Consider the following 21,303-nt stretch of genomic DNA (forward strand, 5'->3'; position numbering starts at 1 on the left):
GTAGGTGCATTTTAAAAATGTTTTCCCGATGAATCCTGGACTCCTGCTCAAAATGATAAATAGCTACAAAAAAAAAAAAACAATAAGCCCGCAAAGCTGTTGTCGTTGCATCCTGATGGATGACAGCCGTGACAGCTAAGTGAAATCCCGGAAAATAACCCGTGGAACTTTGACAAATGAGAGAGCAGTTTACTTGCGCGTGACTTGTATTAACAAATTTGGTCCGTTTAGAAACGTTGCCGTTTGAAAGCGAACCACACCAAGAATAAAAAGCAACATTGTAATAATTTTAATCCCTGTTTTGTAACAAAGCAATCGATCTACAGGTGTGAAAGCACCCTGAGACGCGCTCTCGGTGTGCGCACTGAACACAGCGCGCAAGTACTTAGTTGAGCTATTTCACATCTACTTGTGTTGGAATTCTTTAAAATCTCTTGAATGTTTTAATTGACAAGGCTTAAAAGCACGTGCCAATGATCAGCTTTCGTGACAACACGCAGCAGTGGCCCATTAACAGTCCTGAACGTATTTCATGCAGGTCTTGGGCAGTCAACGGGGCCCCCCCACAGCCGTGGGCCCCTATAATCGTCACCACTTTTCACCCCACTAGCGACGGCCCTGATTTTAGGTCAAATGTAATTTTTCTATTTTTTATTTTGTAATATTATTATTATTATTATTATTATTATTATTATTATTACCAATGCTCTGTAACAAATGTATTATTATATAATACTGGATTATTTAAAATTATTACAGGCTCCGTAGTGAACGTGGTGACGTCATCACATTTTGATGAGCATTGATGCGTCAAAAGAAACCTATGCATTTTGTTCCTCTGAGCCAAACAAATAACTAAATAGACCTGTTTTTCACTGAAAAGCACCTATAATAATATTGTAATGAATGCCTATAACTTGCTTGGAAAATGTTATACTGTATGTAGACAGAATTTTATTTGGAGTGTAAAACACACACCAATGAAAATAGTCAGGATTAAACCATCACACACATGTTTTTATAATATCAAAATCATTCTGTCATTACACGTTTATGACTGATGTGAAGTGTATACTGTGTTTTTGTTCACAAGTGAAGACATACGGCCACACACTAACCACACAACAAAAAAAACCACAGAAAGTGAAGAAATGGGGAACCTGCTCTTGTGGACCTTCACTGTACTTCACTGTCGATATATTGATCTGGTTGGCTGGCAGGTCGATCAATGTCAAAAGGGAGCGCTGTGCTTTGAAGCTAATCTAAGAGCTGAATTCTCATGCTCAGATTCTTAAGCATTAAAAGACATTGAGCTTCAGATCAGCTTATACAAGCAACACACAAACACACTCTAAATAATATACAGACTTAAATATGATGGATTGATTTCACAATTGAATGCATTCATGAATGTGACCGGAGTTAAGATGCATCGTATGGCATGTGTTTGTGCAGTGCTTTTGTTTGATTTATGCCACAGCAGAGGTTCTGTTGTGGAAGAGGATGTATAGGTTACTAGGATCAAAGTTGCACAGAACAAGAAGACACTGAATCCAGTGATCCACAGCATGCACCCCTGCATGCATGAACACACACAGACACACACCCAGCCAGCCAGAGTGCATTCATCCATGCACACACACACACACACACATACACACACGAGACAGTTCAGATATTACATATAGCATCACATTGAACACATTAACATCACATATATTAGTTTTTTTTTTAAATTCTTTTCCATATTTTATCTACACCTTGTTTACATCTATTATCAACATCTTAACAGCACCATGGAAATGTCATGAAATCAAAAACCCTCCCCTCGAAATCACAAGTGGTCACAAGTGATGCCTTTGAAATGTAAATGTTATTGCCAGTTCTGTCTCCCTTATCTCATTTTCTTTTATGGCTCCCATCAGCTCATCCCCAGCAGCTAATAATGTAAAAGTTGAGATTTTTATCCTACAGTATGAACTTAACATGACAGATGATGACGATTTACTGTCATGAATACATATTTTCACATCATTGCAGAAATATTGTTATGATGATGCTAGCTGGTCCCCTGGTACAACATATGTCAGTCATCAAAATAATATTTCAAAGGAAAGTGTTCTTTCTTCACAATAATTCATGGTACTTAACAATTGGTATTTCTTAACAATTTCTTGAAAATGTAATTTTGTTTACATTTTTGGCCATTAAAGTTTTTTTTTTTTTTTTTTAAATATAATGTGGCATTTATATATAGCCTCTTTTTTTCTAATTAAGGTGTTCTGAATACATAATTTGAATGCTTACATAAAATGTCCCACAGACATTGCAATTTTATTTTTATTTTTATTTTTTTAGTTTTTTTATTATTATTTATTTTATTTTTTTTTGTAATGAAATAATGACGTTTTGGAGCTTCTTGAAGAAAGTTTTAATGCTAGAGCATACATGAAAGACTACTTATTTTCATAATGTTTTATTTTGGTTGCATTTTTATTATTTTTATTATTATTATTATTATTATTACTTTAGGTATGTTCTAACATGTACCTAACAACCCTACCTAACCTCAACCAAACTGCAATGTTGTGAATGAGATGCGAGGTTGTAAGATCAATTTCACTGTGCTCTGTTTCTTTTTCCTTCTTCCTGTTTTATTTTTTCTTTTATTATACAGGATCCTATAATCAGTTTCTGTCTTTGCTGTGTTTGTTTCAGGACAGTCCTCTGGTCTTACAGTCAGACCGCAATGTGACGGTGAATGCACGAAATAACCTTGGCCAGCTGACAGGACAGCTCACTGTGGGTGAGTGGCATTTTTAAACTAGATTTTCACGGACATGTCACCTGAATTCACACTCTCTCTTTTCACAGCGGGCCTTTTCATTTACAGCTGATGTGTTTTTCATACATTCATCTATTCTCCATTTATTATTTGAGATACTACAATATTTCCATTTGTGGAACTCCTACAGTGTTACTCTAAAAACCTTTTTTTTTTTTTGTATTTATTTATTTATTTTTGGAACTTCTTTGGCATCCTAACTGTCATCTGTTAATTTACATGAAAATAGTTAATCGAATTTGAATAAGGAAAAGACTCTTTGTGTTGACAATTTCAGAATTCATCGTTGTTAATAAGTTGCTGGCACACATAAAATAAATTGTAGTTGCTTTTACTTAATTACCTAAATGGCATTTTAGTAAATGACACCCTGAAGGGTTTTTGGGCCTAGATTTCTTTTCTTCCTTTTTTTTTTATTTTTATGGATTGCAATATATTCAAAGATTAAATTGGAAGAAAACTAAAATCTGGTGGTACAGCTTACACCAACTGTTACAGTTATGCAGGTTTTGTTTCAGGTGTCTTATCTTTTGTCTGGCTTCCCTGATTGTGTCCAGGTATTTTCTATAAATTAGGTCATAATTTCTTCTAAAGTTAAATCCTTTATTGTTTATTTTTTTCATTTGTAAGTATGTTTTTATGTGCATTTTTAATTCACAGTGTTTTGTTTCCTGAGATTTCACTCTTGTATCTTTCATTTGATTTTTGAAAATTAAGTTGCACTTACAGTGCCAAAGTGTTACACCTACCTCACAAAAAAGTACCATCTGCATATTGAAATGACTTGTGAAGGATCAAGGAATAAAATATATTTTAAAATAAGTTATTGTTTTAAATTGTAATAATATTATTGTTTACTGTGTTTTTGATCAAATACATGAATGGATTGGATTGAGAAACAATTTCCAGATAGTTCTGGTTCAGTTTAAACTTATATATATAATGCACGGTACTGTACATCACAGTAACTCATGCAGATTTATGCAGAAAACCCCCATTGCACAGTCTTGTGTTTTTGTTCTCAGTTGGTGCTCAGTTTCACCATCACATTTCAAAAGACAGCAGGCTGCATTCTGGGGCCGGCTGCCCGCCAGGCTCAGGGCCTCCATCAATTACTGCTCTATCTCAATGCAGCCACAGGGGTTTCTGGAGTCCCTGTGCTTTCTGGTGTTTTCCAGTGAATCCTCTTCCCTTGTCAGGGATTTTTTCCACTCCAGGGTATGCAAGGCAGAGTTTATGTTTATGTTTGTGTGTGTATAAAAAGAGCTACCTGACTCAAACTAGCTGTAAGATCAGAGCAGAAGCAACCACCCCTAAAGCCAGAAGAAGTAGATGCTCTCCCTCACTACGGCAGATCACAGCTTTACTGTGCAAAGGAAAACAGAGAAAGCAACAACCACACACATGGTTTCCCTGTATTACTAACAGGCAGCAAAGAAATACTGAAACTTTGGTGTTTTTTTTTCTTCTAATTTCTACTGATTGTGACTGTTTTATGTGGGTTAGTGTTGATTTGACAGGATTTGGCAAAATTCAGATTTGGATAATTGGCTCATATTTATGAATTACAGTAAAGAGAAAACCAATAGGCATTCTAATAAATGGAGTGTTCTTTGACCCTGGTTCATAAAATTTGTCACAAAACTGCACGGAGACATGAAGGCTGAGGATCCAAGTGCAGTAGTTTATTAGCGAGATAACCCACAATCATAGTCAAAACAGGCATGAGGTCAAACACAATAAGCAGTCCAAACAATGACAGAGTTCAGGGCTGAGGCAAACAGAGTAATCCAGATAAACAGGCAGAATATCAAGAACCAGGAAAAAAACACACAAAAGAACCAGAATAAAAGGCTGCAGCTGTGACACATGCAAGACTTCGCTATGAGTGACAAAATGAACCGGGCTTATACAGGGTGAGCAGACAGGGTTAACGAGACACAGGTGCAAACAATGAGTGCTGATGAGTCGGGGCAAAGGATTATGGGAAATGAAGTCCAAGACTGAGTAACAGAGGTATGGGATGGAGTGCCCTCTGGTGGTTATGAAGGGCACTCCAGCTGGTGATCGTGACAATTTTATTTTATTTTATTTTATTTTATTTTATTTTATTTTATACAATCATTCCACTCCAGCTCAACTCTGGGTTTCCTAATTTAGGGGTGTTTAAACAACAGTGTTGGTCAACTAAAAACGGAAAACGTTTTATGCGTTTTGGCCATTTTGGTCATTCAAACTTTTGAAAACAGGTTTCAAAGTGCAAGTTATCATCTCCGTGTAAACAGCAAAACGTGAATTTGTGAAAACGGGGACATCATGCACATGCGTATTACGTGTTCAGTCTATAGAAATGTGCGCAGAAGTGTAGTGTTTCTTTACAAAGTACCATTGCCAACTACTGGCCTGGCATGCATTATGCAGTGTTTTCAGTCGTTTTCGCAGATCTGTGTGAATGGGGATCGTTTTGACATCTTTGTCGTCTATACACAAAACTTTTCCATTTTTAGTACATAGTTGTTGTGTAAACATACCCTAAGTGTTCCTCATTCATTCACTGGTGCGAAGAATCTGAACTGTCTGTTGTATAAAACAAAACATATCCTCGTCTTTTCAGTTGGGAAATGCTGTATTAATGTTCAGATATGCCTTTAGAAATTGAAGAACCTGATTCTAAATATAGCAGATCCGCTTTCCTAGCAAAAACACAGCAGGCATTATCTGACTCTTATGGTCTCTTTAATGATAAATGCATGATTTTAAATTAAATCTCAGGCTATTTGTGCCCCATGGAGCTTTATTAAGTACACGGCAGGACTAGAAATTAACCAGTATCAATGAAAGTGATAAAAATACCCCAGATATGTAATGTTTGGGGGCAAAAGTCGCTTCCCATAGAGACTTCCTCTGTTCTATTCAGACGCATTATTTGTTCACTATTGATTTAGCACCTCTGCAGTCAATTTACTTAAGTATAGCTGTCAGATATTCAGTCTCAGAAGGTGGTGTTGTTTATTGTGTAGCTGATATAAAATATTTTTCTAAATATTTTTTTTATATTTATTTATTTGACGCATTTGACATTAAATGATGCTAAATTATGAAGGTGAAAAATCATAATAAGGTTAAAATAAAACTTTTTTTTTTCTGTTACTCGGTTTTAAACAAATGCTGTGTGAATTTACTTCTACACTGAGGGTTTGTTACCAGTTTGGAGTCTCATAACACTCTCACCAATGTGCCCTCTATATCCTCTCTTTAACATTCACCCACTCTGCAGGGTCATTGCCTTTAGGCTGTCTTTGCTCTCTTGACATTGACTAAACATTTAGGGAATATCATGGATTAGCTTCTAAACAGGCAGCAGAGTTATTCTGTATCCCCTCTCGCTTGCACACTCTGTTTGCTGTTTGTTTCCCTCCTCTCCTTGTTCTCTCGTCCCTGAACCCACTCGCTGCAAGAACATTAATCTTCAAACAGAAATTGTATGGAGGTGCTGAGAGCCAGAGAGCTGGGCTGTCCTCTGATAGCTTGGCCCAGGAGTGCAGAAATCTCTGTTTTTATAATATGGCCCATAAGTTCAGGTGATTGATGCACCGTTATCCCCTCTCGCTTGCACACTCTGTTTGCTGTTTGTTTCCCTCCTCTCTCGTCCCGGAACCCACTCGCTGCAAGAACATTACTCTTCAAACAGAAATTGTATGGAGGTGCTGAGAGCCAGAGAGCTGGGCTGTCCTCTGATAGCTTGGCCCAGGAGTGCAGAAATCTCTGTTTTTATAATATGGCCCATAAGTTCAGGTGATTGATGCACCGTTGCGTTGTGGTGAGCGTGAAGCGGGAGCCCTGCGATCATGACTTTATCCTGTGTTCATAAGGGAGTCGCTTAAATATCTGAGAGCTGCAGTCTGTCTTAGTCTTTGTGGCTTTAGGCCCAAGGTTCTCAACCTTGGGTCACAAACCAAAATGGGGTCGCCGGAATTGCAGATGGGGTTGTAAGAAATTTATATGAACTGCAAATTATTTAGGGAATATATTTCTTCAACTTAGGGCACTACTTACCAGGGCTTGATATACCTTACCTTGATATACCTTTTTTGGTAATACTTTATTTTAAGGTGTCCCTGTTACACGTTACATGTACTTACTATTAGAATTGAAATACTTACAATTAATTATGCATAATTACATGCAAGTAACCCAAAGCCAAACCCAAATCCTAACCCTAACCATATAGTAAGTACATGTAGTTAATTAATATTACTCAGTACCTAAATGTATAATTACACTGTAACAAGGACACCTTAAAATAAAGTGTAACCCCTTTTTTTATATTTATATATTTCAAACTGTTTTGGAAACTTTTTATGCCTTCATCAAAACTGTTTTTGACTTATGCATACATTTTATTGTTTTATCCTTGTTCAATGAAAATCCATCATAAAATATCAATTACATAAAACACAAGATATGAAATTAGCTTTAGAAAGACAAAACAATTAGTAAGTATTCCAAAAGCATTAGATATCACACATACATTACACGTTACATGTACTTACTATTAGAATTAAAATACTTACAATTAATTATGCATAATTACATGCAAGTAACCCAAGGCCAAACCCAAATCCTAACCCTAACCATATAGTAAGTACATGTAGTTAATTAATATTACTCAGTACCTAAATGTATAATTACACTGTAACAAGGACACCTTAAAATAAAGTGTAACCCCTTTTTTTATATTTATATATTTCAAACTGTTTTGGAAACTTTTTATGCCTTCATCAAAACTGTTTTTGACTTATGCATACATTTTATTGTTTTATCCTTGTTCAATGAAAATCCATCATAAAATATCAATTACATAAAACACAAGATATGAAATTAGCTTTAGAAAGACAAAACAATTAGTAAGTATTCCAAAAGCATTAGATATCACACATACAAATGTTGGATGTTGTTATTATACATATATACACAGTACTGTTCAAAAAATACAGCAACGATTTGTACATTGGTATACAAAATCAAATAATCTGTTATTCTGAACCTTCTATTGATCAGAGAATCCTAAAAAAAGTATCAAAGTTTACACAAAAATATTAGGCAGCACAACCATGTTGTGTCAACTTTGAAAATAATAAAAAAAAAAATTTGATATTAATAGGAATCAGCTTATTGCCATTATTATTGTTCTCTATTAATAATTTCAAAATATAATAAAATAGTTATAAATTGAAATAGTTCCCTATATTCATTTTTACAGTTTTTTTTTTTTAAATGCAACCTTGGTGAACATAAGAGACTTCTTTCAAAAACATAATCTTACAGTAACATTTGTGAAGAGTGAATGGTGTCTGAAGAGTCACAATAATTTTGGAACCTTAAAAAGTAGGTTAAGTACCAAAAAATTCCCTAGACTGACCTTTTAGGGCATCCTCACCTTGTGACCTTCCAGAGTTGTGTGTTTCGGGTGGCAGGATTATTGGGTGTAAATTATTGGGTGGCAGGATTTAGTTGGAGGTGTTGATGGGATGTGTGCTGGGAGTGAGCTGGTGATGAAATGCAGCATCAAGCTTGTGCTGTCAGATCTTATTTTCATTCTTTCTCTCCATCCCTCCATCCTTCTCTGCTAACCCGAGGCACCCTGCTGATCGCCACGAGGTCCCTGCGCAGATGATTGAAAATGAGGGGCAGGAAAATAATCCGTGCATGGGCTGTTCTCACGCTCAGACTCCTGCTGTGAGCTTGTCTCTACTCTGAACACTTCCTCCAGAGGCCAAACAACTGAGAGGACATTGAGGGAACACAGCATCTGTTTTTTGTCTTATTGACTTTTCATTTTTAGAAGTGTAGACTGCATAATGAATGGTTTCTCCGCTTTGAGAGAGTGGGATATAATTTCATTAGCACTCGGTGACAGAGAGGACATGAGCGAGAGATGCTCAGGGGGCGGACAAGGACAACAGGAAGACTAGTGTGTGATGGTGGGGACTCAGGAGTGGCATGGGGACGCTGCCAGTATCCTTTACCACCATCCTTTCCAAAAATCTTAGCAATTAGCATTTATTATTCATATTAAAGGCAATTAGTTGTCATTCAAAATTCAGCCTGCCCATTAAATTGAGTTTCTATTGGCTGAAATAACTTAATGAGATAATAAGTACTCTATTTAGACACATTAGAAATCCTAAAAAAAATTGCTTTTAATGTTTATCATCTGACTGTTATTATGACTATGAATGACTTGTCAGTTATGCTAATATAATAGTAAATGACCAGACATATAGATTGTGAAATTATAGTTATCGTAGCATGCCAGTTCAATCAGAAACATATACACTAAAAAATTATCTGTTAAATTAATGGGAAAAAACAGCAACTCTCTTCAAGGACAAAAATTCTAGATGATAGAACTTATTCTGTCATCAGAATAAGTTACATATGTATGTATTTGAATTTCAGTTAGTCAAGGAGAGCTCAACATATTATTATTTCAAAAGTTTTTACTCCATTGCATCCACTGCAATCCATAAGGGTACCTAATTTAAATATAGATATACCTGGAAATTTCAAAAACAGCCACCTGAAAGTGCTCAAGTCACCAATTATACGTTCCACAGCACCAAAAATCCAGTGATTTCAGTGATTAGTTCCAAGTAATTAATCATGATAAGAACACATTGGTAAAGTGTGCATGCATGTAGAGGAACGTTTAGAAATTTAATGTGCTGTTTTATGTTGTGTAATTTAGCCAGAATAAATTGCTAGTTTTAAATGAATATCATCATTTGCAATGCCACATTACCACTTCGAGGAAGTGAGCTTAAACTCTCCAAGGAGAGAGAGAGAGAGAGAGAGAGAGAGAGAGAGTATATATAAAGGATATATGGAGATTGATGCATACAAATACACGCATCAGTCTTCAGGGCTGTGTTTGCTGATTATGACAACAGCTCTGATTATTTGTCTCTTTACACTGTCCACAAACCACACCCAGACACATGCACACACACCCACTGATTAATGCAGGTGTTCAAAATTCACCCATTTCGCCTTTTTATTGATGAGGATTATCCGGTTTGGAAAAATAATTTATCTTTGCTACTTATTTTGTATTTATTTTATTTTTTTGGCGTTATTTTGTGCACCATTTCTCTACATTAATACAGAGCCCTTACATTGTTATTTTTTTGATTGACTGACTGACTGACTGACTGAAAAAAAGGATGTGGACATTTCTTTGGCTTGCATCAGCAGAGGTTGTTTACTCATAAGGTCAGATTAGAACCTCCAAGCAATTCAGATCAGAAGCTCCACGTTTTATATAACAGCATTTTGCACAGATGTTCAACCTCATCCAAGCCCAGCTGTTAACCTCTTAACCTCTTGCTGTAGCTGGAATGATAATAAAGCAGTGTATTTACAGCACACATGCACACACACCCACTGATTAATGCAGGTGTTCAAAATTCACCCATTTCGCCTTTTTATTGATGAGGATTATCCGGTTTGGAAAAATAATTTATCTTTGCTACTTATTTTGTATTTATTTTATTTTTTTGGTGTTATTTTGTGCACCATTTCTCTACATTAATACAGAGCCCTTACATTGTTATTTTTTTGATTGACTGACTGACTGACTGACTGAAAAAAAGGATGTGGACATTTCTTTGGCTTGCATCAGCAGAGGTTGTTTACTCATAAGGTCAGATTAGAACCTCCAAGCAATTCAGATCAGAAGCTCCACGTTTTATATAACAGCATTTTGCACAGATGTTCAACCTCATCCAAGCCCAGCTGTTAACCTCTTAACCTCTTGCTGTAGCTGGAATGATAATAAAGCAGTGTATTTACAGCACATTTTTATCTGACTATAAGGAGTATTGTTAAACAAGGGTTTTCAAACCCATTTTTTTTTCTGCCATGGACCCCTAAATGTGATATTTACCTTTATGAGAGAGCCTTTTGTTGCTCTATCAGCATGGCTGTGATTGCCTATGTGGCTGCGTGCCTATGGCTGGATCACAGCCATGCTGATGTAACCTCTCTCCCCCGGGTCCTCACCGCCACACCTCGTTCTTGTTCCGAGTGGGCCTCGAACCTGGGTCTCCGGCATGGGAGGCAGACGCACTAACAAGGAGGCTAAAGTCCACTGACCCCCCAGCACTCCTTGACATCCTAGACTCCAGTTTGAAAACGCTCAATGCTTTCCTTAGGGTAATTTTTGAATTCAACAGACACATTTTTGCCATTTCACTCCAAGGGAAAGTTTCAATTTCCTCCAACCTCAAAACAACCATTAATCATTATTCCTCAGTTTTAATGAGAGGTAAATCAGTAGCAATTAATATTCAAGAGCACGTCATTAATATCCAGTGCACATCATTTCTCATTTAAATCACCTGGATGAGAGGCTCTGTGAGATCCGTGAGGTGGTGCAGTCTGGATGGCTTTATGAAAGTGAGGATGTCCTTGTCCAAATAATGAGTATTTACTCCTTACATGTACATTCACTGAGAACAATCACTGAAGTAATCAAGCACTCAAACCTTGAGCTCTTGAAGCACGCAAACATTAAATGTGATGCAAACGAATATGAGGTAATAACCTGTTGTGAACAACATGGCTTTAATTATGAATCAATGAGGTCTAATAAATGTTTTGTTATGTAATTAAGGCTATATTTTGACCTAAGGAGCTTTATTTTTTTTATTTTTCATAATTGCAAGATCTTAATGTTTGGGCCACCAGAGATTTTTTTGCACAAAATCGATCATGTGCAATTGTTAAATGAATCATATTTTTTCTTTAGTTTAGAATCTCTGCTTCCTGTTTCAGTGTGGCCATGTTAAATCAATATTTATTTTTAAATAATTTTTCAGTTCTTCTGATGGATGCACAGACTGCTTGGTCTTTCTGATACGCCACAACCACACAAATCAAAACTTTTTTTCACTCGAAGGAAGAAAGAAAGAAGCAAATCTGTCCCTTTATAATCCTGTGGTGTGTTTCTGTCATGTCCTCTCTAAAGATGAGCATGCTCTGTAGTGGATCTATGAGCAAATCTCTGGCTACCATATTTTTCTCATTAAAATATGAGTATAAATTAACAATTTATTAGCATTCTCTCCTCTTGATCTCATCAGCATAATCAAATTTAGCCTTGCCTTATCCTCAAGCACATCTTTAATCACTATCCAACATAATTAATGTAAATGTGACTTTTTTTTCAGTAATTTTTTCCTTAAAATATATCAAATGATGTGGGACTTTCACTGATATGCAACATATCGTCTTATAAGAGAAAAGAATGCAAAGCAATTAATTAATGAACATGTTTCTTTTTTATATATATTTAACATAATCCAACACCAAATCTCTTTGTATTAAAAAAAAAAAAGTAACTTCAAGATCTGAAGATGTGCTCTACATTTGTTTCTTTAGGTCTGTGAAATGATGTTTAAGCACAGCAGGAACAACAGCTTCAATCAACTGTTGATATGGGGCTCCTTCAGATGCCAAACTGAAATAAGTATGTCAGCTGTGCTTTTTGAGACATTGGACAAAACAGGCTACTGAACTGAAAATACAAAAGTTTGTAAAGTTTATTTTAAGTTAAATATATCAAATGCCTTTTAAAATGGAAACGTTATTAATAAACTATTGGCAAGTTGAGCTTGTGAGAGGTGTTGTCCTATATACAGTATCAATAACCTATATAACTTTCTAATATTACATCCAAAAGGTGGATAGTAAATATAAAGAAAGCCATGTTGGAAAAGTTGCCTAAATTAAATCCCAAAATTTTCATTGTTATATTCTACTTTAATGTACTGCTCTCTTTGCCATAGGGTGCTTGGAGAAAGTGCAGGGTGTCTTATAGTACAAACACTGAAAAAATGAGAGGACAGGCAATGAATGCATGAAGAGGGCTAGAAAGACAATAGAGGGTGGCAGAGAAAGGGGAGAGTGGGCTTTAGGAAAAAAGAGGAGTTTACTTTCTGTCACACACGCATAATGTGGGCAAACAAACAAAGCCAAGTTTGCTCTCCAAGGTCACCTAAGACATGGAAGATATGATAGCTGTGATGAATAATATAGTCAGTGAAGCCATTGCAGTGTTTGTTTGGGGCAGTGCATTAAAAGCTACTGACATTCCAGTGACAGTGTAATTTATAGGCCAAGTCACGCTTAGTGAATAAAGTCAAGATCAGTCATTCACATCTCTCACATCAGCCTCCTGCGTGAAACAAACACAAACTCAGCTCTTTCTCTAATTCATAATCATGCATCAGGGTCTAAATAAGAAAGGCTTTCCATAGTAAACTGCAACATAGAGGAATTTGTGGGATTATGTTGATATTATTGGTATTTATGTTGCTATTATTTGTAAGAACCTTTCCAATGAGTTTTTTTTTTCCCTGGATAACATTGTATTTGGAACTCTTCCCACATGTTGTTAATTAGGGGCCAAGACACCTCTTAGGCACCTCTTGCATCTGTTAGTTTTCTTCTTCTTCTTCTTCTTCTTCTCTGGAAGTCTATGGCAGCCCATAGAACTGCTTGCGGGAACGTTATGAAATTTGGCACACAGATAGAGGACAGTGTCAATATTAACCATGGCAAATTTGGAGTATCTATCTCAAACTCTCTAGCGCCACCAAAAGGCCAAATTTGCACACATATTTCTGCTAATACCTTTTGAACCTTATGGTCTAAAAGCAATTCCCCCAACCCCCTCCCCCTTCCTTGGCTCATGCCGAGTCAAATTCATTTACGCCATTTTATATTCAATTATTTGCTGCATACAACTTATTGGACAGTCGAAATTGTGTGTTTCGGGACAGTTTTTTTTTTTTTTTTGGGTGCAAGAATTGGTTGAAAGGTTCAGGTTGAAAGAATTTGTATTTCTCTTTGGTACCTTTTTTTAACTAGAGACATTTATTAATCAAGCATATTGTACAAATATTTATATAATTTGACACTGTAGTAAGTCTTCAAACACTAATGAGCAGCAGCTCTAATATTAACTCAGAAACCTGGTGAGCTTCCTTTTTTTATCATTGTCAACACTGGCAGCTGTCTTCTAAGGCAGCATCAATAATGGACAATTTAATTCATTTAAATTAATCTTATCTGTATGCATACAGTACTGAATAATAATAATATATTATTATTTGTATTATTACCTTCCACCATTATTTTTCATGCCCCCCTTGTCCATCACAAGAAGACCATTCCTGATTAGAGGTGATTTATGTGGGCTGCAAAGGTTAAAATATGTGTTATGATCTTGTTTCTCAAGGCCTTATTCTTTCTTTATCTCTTTCTGTAGGCTCTGAGATGGTAGAAGCCCAGTGTCAGCGGTTCGAAGTGAGAAGTAGTGATGGTGAGACAGTTCTCTTCTCTGCTGATGAAGAGGAGATCAGTATTGGCACAGACAAACTGAGAGTCACAGGTACCACATACGCAAACACACTCACATATTCATCCATTTACACATGATCCGTGTACAAAAACTTACAGACAATGGTATAAAACCGCCTCCCTTATGGAAGATAGTTTCATATAGTCCCTTAAGTGTTATAGTTTATTTTAAATCTGGCCCATAAATACATTTTCAGCTTTTTTTTTGCATTTGCTTTGACCTGTAATGTTATATCATACAGCAGTTTTCCTACTTGTTAGTAGCCTTATATCCATGCATTTTTCCACATGATTTATTACAGACTGAAAATACACATGTAGTTGCACATCTGTAAAAGACAACAAAGCCTGCATGCCCACATCTGTCAGAAAAGTTTGGTTACGCTCATCTACACCAGATGCCTGACATGTAAAACAAGCTCAATCCCATTATAATCAACTGAGCTGTGTGCAGCATTACAATGTGCTTTCAGTTGATGGACACACACTCTGTTTTTGACACGTTGCAACTAGTCGTGTCACTTAAAATGATTTTAAGTGGTGATGAAATGATTTCAAATAAAATAGCGAATGTGTGAATAGATATCTATACATTTAGTTATTTTAATTTAAGTAACTTCGGACTGTTACATCAGAGCCAGGTCGATTTTGGTCTATTAATAGGACCTGCTTGATGTACAAGGAGAAAATTGAAGTTGTTCAGGAATACAGTCAGCCATCATTAGTCCACTAAAACCGCAGAGCAGTAGGTGAGAGAGAGAGAGAGATGAGTCACTCCAAATGTGTGATATTACTTTTATACAACAGTTCAATAATATATGAATGCATGGGTAATTGTTCAGCATTACCCATTGATGTTTGGTCTTCATATTTTCAGCACAATGTGCTGGTTAATCTGAAATTGGTTTGGGAAGTGAATTATGCATAGGGAAACCTTAAAGACATTGTTCTAAACGTGGACTTTAAGCTATGCAAATAGACCTCATGCCAGAGAGGTGCCATACCATGGCCACCTCCGACAGCATCGGCCAATCAAAACGCTGGATCTGAAAGGTATCAACTTGTAAATCCCTCCTTCTCAGGGAAGAATAAAAGATTATCTTCAAGACAAAGAAATGTGCTTAGCTGTTGTAGCTACTACTGTAAGTGCCCTAAGAGCTGCCAAGTTGTTCTAAGGAGAAACAAGGAAGATCTACAAGAAGTGAATTTGGGGAGATTGGAAACCACAACAGCAATGAGGACCACAAGCTTAGTGTCCCACATCGTCTCCACCAACGTCAGAATCGTCTCGTCAGCGATCCTTCCTTCTGCGTGTTCCAGACTGTCCGGATCTTCTGCACAGACTTCAGAACCTTCACCTTCAAGGCTCCTCCGTTTGCATGTTCCTAGGACCTTCTCGGTGCTCAGGACTTCATTGTTCATTAGTGCTTCGTGCTCAAGACGAATTGTGTTGAAACAAATCCAGCTCCTTTCTTCTCACTGCAACGTGGCCCAGACCAACAAGTGGAAGACGTCGCCGCTCAGACTCAGCACATGACCAGGCGGAACGTAAATATCACTCTTTCCAAACCTCTTCCCCAGAGACCCTTGGCATTAGTGTGTAATTTGCATTATATTTTATATAGCTGATGTCAGTTAATAACAAATGATCTCTCAATTTATTTGTTGAATCTTAATAAGGTTTGCCGTATTGCCTTCAGGAAACTTCAGTTTATCTTTCCATAAGATAATGCCCATAGTAACATCCAACTTGCATTTATCAATCTTTTACACTTTATCCATTCACTGTGTCCATTTAGTAGTTGTTAGTTACTCTTATCTATCCTTTTGTTAATAAAACCCCTTTTATTACAGTTGTGTCTTGATAATACAGTAAGAGGCTCTACAAGTTAACGATATCTCACAAATCATTCAGATTGCTCAGACTACAACATCCTCCAATTTATGTAATTCTTATTTATTCGAAATCCTTACATGATTGTTCTTTACTGTCAAGGTGAAATTCTGAGCTAAGAATTTTTTTTTTTTTTCCCCAGCATCAATTTTTTTGGGCCAACATTTTACATTTTTAAGATTTAAATATTTGCATGCACCATATATACTAGAAACCTGTCATTACATTGAAATGCAAATATATTGCTTCAAATTGATTTTACTCATGCGGGCCTCTCTCTCTCTTACACTTTTTTTTTTTCTGTCTCTGTCTGAAACAGTGAATGCTGGGAGGTCAAGTGGAATAGTTAGAGGTCAGGGACAAAGAGGGCACATGCTCAGTAATTGGGCAGATATGTCCATTACCTCTTTTCACAAAAATACATGGTTAGAGAGAGGGATCAAGGGAGAGAAATAGTGGTAGAGAGGGAGAAAGATAGACAGAGCATGCATAAATGGAAGTCTGCGGTTCTTCAGAGGAGAGACTGAAAGGCTAAAATGTGTCAGAATCAAGAAATGCCCTGGGGAGAGAAAGAGAATGGAGAGAGAGAGTTAAGTGTTAAGGAATATTTCACTCAAAAAATGAAATTTCTGTCATCATTTACTCACCATCATGTCTTATAAAAACTTCATGACTTGGTCTCAAAAGGAAATATATGTATATTTACTGTGAATATTCTTCGAAACTTTTCTGTTTGTGTTCCATATAAGAAAGAAAATAATATGTGTTTAAAATGACATGAAGATGAATAAATTAATGACAGAAGTTTGATTTTGAATGAACTGTTTCTTTAAACTATTCCGAGCATGATTGTGGGGAAAATGAAGAGGAATAAAATAAACTAGGACAGACTGAAACAAATAAAAAAAAGCAAGTATGGAAGAACAGCTTACTTTTATACTAATGAGAAGAACTCACTTAACAAGCACATTTTCAAGAAAAATTATGCCGTGAAATGGGGGACACTTCAAATGTTCCAGAAATACAGATCTAGAAAAATGCACTCCAGGCTACCGCTCTACAGCTCTTGTAATTTATCACTTGATGTTTCATACCTCTGCCTAGCCCAAGTTACTTTATTAGTAGTATAGAAGGTACAGTATAACAGAGCATTAGGTAGGATGTGAGGATTTGATAAGCTAGATATGTCAATTCCATCGTTTGGCTTCTCATGAACCCTGTTTACACCTGGTATTGACACCCTTCTCAGATGATACTATTTTGAGCCGAGTCAGATATATGTAAAGTTGGTAAGATTTTTAAAGTTTTTTTTATTCACACCAAGACTGCATGTATTTGATCAAAACAACAGTAAACAGCAATAATGTGAAATATTATTACATTTTAAAACAATAATTTGTATTATTATTACTGCTATTTTAAAGGGGTCATATGATGCAATTTCACGTTTTCCTTTCTCTTTGGAGTGTTACAAGCTGTTCGTGAATAGATAAGATCCCTAAAGTTGCAAAGACTAAAGTCTCAAACCCAAAGAGATATTCTTTATAAAAGTTAAGACTGGTTCACGCCCTCCTAAAACGCCTCGTTCAAACACGCCCCCACATGTCTACGTCACGATGTGGGAAGATTTGCATAACACCACCCAAATGTTCACGCAAAGAAAGAAAGTGTAACTTTGATTCTCGCTGTAGTATTGTTGCTGCCGCCATGTCGGCAAGTAGGCAGGTTACTGAGGGGAACCAAAAGCTTTTACCTCCCAGTTTAGTTTGATGGAGCACTGCTGGGTGCTTTCCAATCGCTTATGAACTTGCATAATGCAAATGCACCAGGATCAAATCTACTTTCATCGTTAGAAAAATTGGGGAAATGATTGGGTTAATGGAGGGATAGTGACATCTTATACTACACGTTCAGCTTTTAATGAGAGTGTTAACCCTTTTTAGTTCCATTTCTTATCTTAATGGCAAACATGAGCAGGATTTGAACCATTGAGAGGTCAAGGTTTGGCTAGTTAGCATTGTCCACGTAGCCCCTGCTGGTCAATGCTGTAACTACACCATTTATGGGTTAAAAAAAATAAAAATAAAATATATATATTCCTTTTATAGCTGTTAAAAAGCAGCAGTGTATAAACTTTCTGCAGAGATTCACACCTCTTTACTAGACATTTATTAATAATTTGTTCATGTTTTTGCAGTTACCAATCTAAAGTTGAAACTATTCATCATTTGTAAATGTTTATTAACGGTTACTAATCATTTAGTATATTTATGGGCACTGGACTTTTAGCTAATGTAACAAGGTTTGTGTAAAGGGTGGCTGGTTAAGTTTAGCTAAATGCTTGGTAGATACATAACCGATCGCAATTTTATTGCCTCAACATTACATTAGTATACTACTCTTCAGTATATCATTAAACAGGTTGCTCATTGGTTCAGACAACTGTGATATTGCGTTCTGTCAAGAACTGTCCGTCTTGCCTGAGCTTATTTCACTCCTCCCCTCACTGCAGCCGCCTACTCTCGCCTTCATTTCAGGAGAGGCGAGGCGCATCTCAAACAAGCCTATTGCCAACATAGCGGACTCATTGAAAAATACATTGACATCATCTGTATTAAAGAGAAAATAATCACTTTACAGCATGGTTTTTAATCATATTTTTTAGGGGGGACAACCCTCAGATGGATTTCTGTGTGGGTCCTATCGTCTGTTGTCAGACTCTTTGCACATACAATAATCTCACTGGATTATTACAGTATTTGTAAAAAGAATGCCTACAGGCACACTAAAGCGAAAGCTAAGTGTTAGTCTTAAAACAAATGTTTTTGTAAAGCAACTAATGCACAAAGACTTTTACATTGTACTGTATTAAATACTGTGCTTTGTGTCTCCGTTCATTGAGGGTCCATGGCTTCTTATAGATTAAATGTCCCTAGCCTAAACAAATCATTTTTAATAGTTTCAAAATGTTACCAATAAATCCACACATTCGCTCTCTCAGTTCTGTTATAAAAAAAAGTTTTCTGGGACAGATAAAGAGCATTGCAGTAATTGCATCCCAGTCTGCAGTCTGTTTCACAGTAGAGAGCAGACACTTTGATTGTGAAGTAATGCCATAGTGAAAATCTGCAGATAATCACACACTCATCATGACTCCTTCACTGTTTCTCATCTCTTTCCTCCTCCCTCACTTTGCATTTCTGGTTGTTCTCTTCAGACTGACCTGTGTGCATTAACATTCCTTCAACATTTTGTGTGGATTAATGGCTTATTACATGCTTTATGTGTTTCACTTTGCTTTCGCCCTCATTAATTTGTAAATCGAAAACAGGAAACATATAAATCTAGTTCGCTTTCTCCTAATTATTGTTTTATCGAAGTGTGTTCATTATCACTGAGCTTAACAGCTAATTGAAATGAGCCTACATAATGAGTTATGAACCAGCTTTATGTCGTCCTTGGTGTTTGAAACTTTTGTAAACGAATGTTTGTCCAGCACTCCCTCATCTTTAACTCACCTTCTTTCAGTCTCAGTGTCTCTGTCCCTCTTAGAGTTCAGAATTACACAGTTAAAGTAAATGGAACATGTCATGGCTTAATAGAGTCTATTAAAGGATAATGTCTTATGATATGGTTTCACAGAGAGTTCAATTGCATCCTGTTGATATACTTTCTCACAGGTCCCTCAGCAAGAGTTGGACAGACCACCTTCAAAGTAACACTTGAGAGTGGAGAATTTTGATGAGCTAATGTCAGTGCAAGCTTTGTGTGTGTGTGTAACAAGACTTTGATGAATGAACACACACTCAGTGGGAGCACAAGCTCAAGGGAGGCAAAAAAGTTGTAGATTAAAATAGATACAGATCCATGAACAATCATAATTTTGCCCCCAGGCGGTGCATTTTACCTCTGGTTGGTCTCAGATTTTATTTTATTTTTTTGATAAGTGGCTTTAGATAAAAGATTACATTAAATGGCAAAGTAATTAAATGTGACTTAGTGTTGAAGCAAATGTTAAAGAATGCAGAAAGTCCCTTTTCAATTAAAACACTCCTAAGTGATTCTTTGCTAATAACAAATGATACCTGATTCATGCAGTTTGAGTGAAATGTCTGGTTAAGTAATTCTAATTGTCATGATAAAATATTTTTGTGTTACTAAAGCTTAATGCATTTTTTTTTTGGTAATGATAATTTATTCTGGAATTTGTCATTACTTTCTTTAACGGGGTAGTTCACCCAAAAATGAAAATAATTTTCTAAAATCAGTTTCTCACCTGTCGTTACAAACATGCATTTCTTTCTTCTGCAGAACATAAAAAAATATATTTTGAAAAATGTTACAAAACAATTTTGGAGGCCATTTTCTTTTTTGTAAAATGTCTGTTTCTACTACCCATTTAATAACATAAAATATATATTTCCCATAACAGCGTGTGGTTAGATTACACTAGTAATAATGATTGATTGATTGATTGATTGATTGATTGAAGGGGCAGCAGTGGCAGTTTAGGTTCAGATTTCAAGCTAATGTATCGTTTATCATCATTTATCGATATTATTTTATTGTGTGGAAAAGAAGGGTTTGTACGTCCTTAATGTTCTTTGCATTTCAAAGACTTTGATTTTGACATTTTATTTCACATAATGAAAATAAAGTCAAATTGAATCCTTCCTGTGCTTTAGTTCTTCTATTAAGACAGTTCAACAAATGTTAAATTGTGAGATTGCCATTGACACGGTCTATTCAAACTTAGCTGACTTTGCTACTTGAAATCTATTTGCTGTGAAACCCAGCAAATGACTGATACTTGCTCATCTATTCATAACATAGCCATCGTTTGTTTCTGTAGTCTTTCATTCAAATGTAACATCTCATCTTGTTTGGAAGCATTAAAAAAGCCACACAACCTTGATGTGCCACAGATCTTATATAATCCTCAACACTGTTTTATTTTCTTTGTGATACTGAGATGCTAGTCTGAAGTTCTGACAAATGATATTTGAATGAACTGGAATGACTCGAGAAAGTAAATGGCAAAATGTTCACGTTTGAGTAACTTTCCCTTTAATCAGATCTGTGTGCTGATGTTTGAATAATGCGATCAAATATAATATTTAATATTTGCAGTAATCAC

General features: G+C 36.1%; 1 protein-coding gene across 1 annotated transcript in view; it reads left to right on the plus strand.

Moving 5' to 3' along the window:
• LOC107740839 (zeta-sarcoglycan-like) overlaps positions 1-19,908 on the plus strand; it is a 63,461-nt gene extending 43,553 nt beyond the window's left edge. Inside the window, exons 3-5 of the mRNA XM_016553364.1 lie at positions 2,719-2,806; positions 14,181-14,303; positions 19,847-19,908. Of these exons, the coding sequence (XP_016408850.1) occupies positions 2,719-2,806; positions 14,181-14,303; positions 19,847-19,908 (273 nt within the window). The remainder of the gene's footprint in view (positions 1-2,718; positions 2,807-14,180; positions 14,304-19,846) is intronic.
• The last annotated feature ends 1,395 nt before the right edge of the window (positions 19,909-21,303 follow it).

Source organism: Sinocyclocheilus rhinocerous, unplaced genomic scaffold (assembly GCF_001515625.1).
Source record: "Sinocyclocheilus rhinocerous isolate Xijiao unplaced genomic scaffold, SAMN03320098_v1.1 scaffold8981, whole genome shotgun sequence".
Lineage (NCBI taxonomy): Eukaryota > Metazoa > Chordata > Actinopteri > Cypriniformes > Cyprinidae > Sinocyclocheilus > Sinocyclocheilus rhinocerous.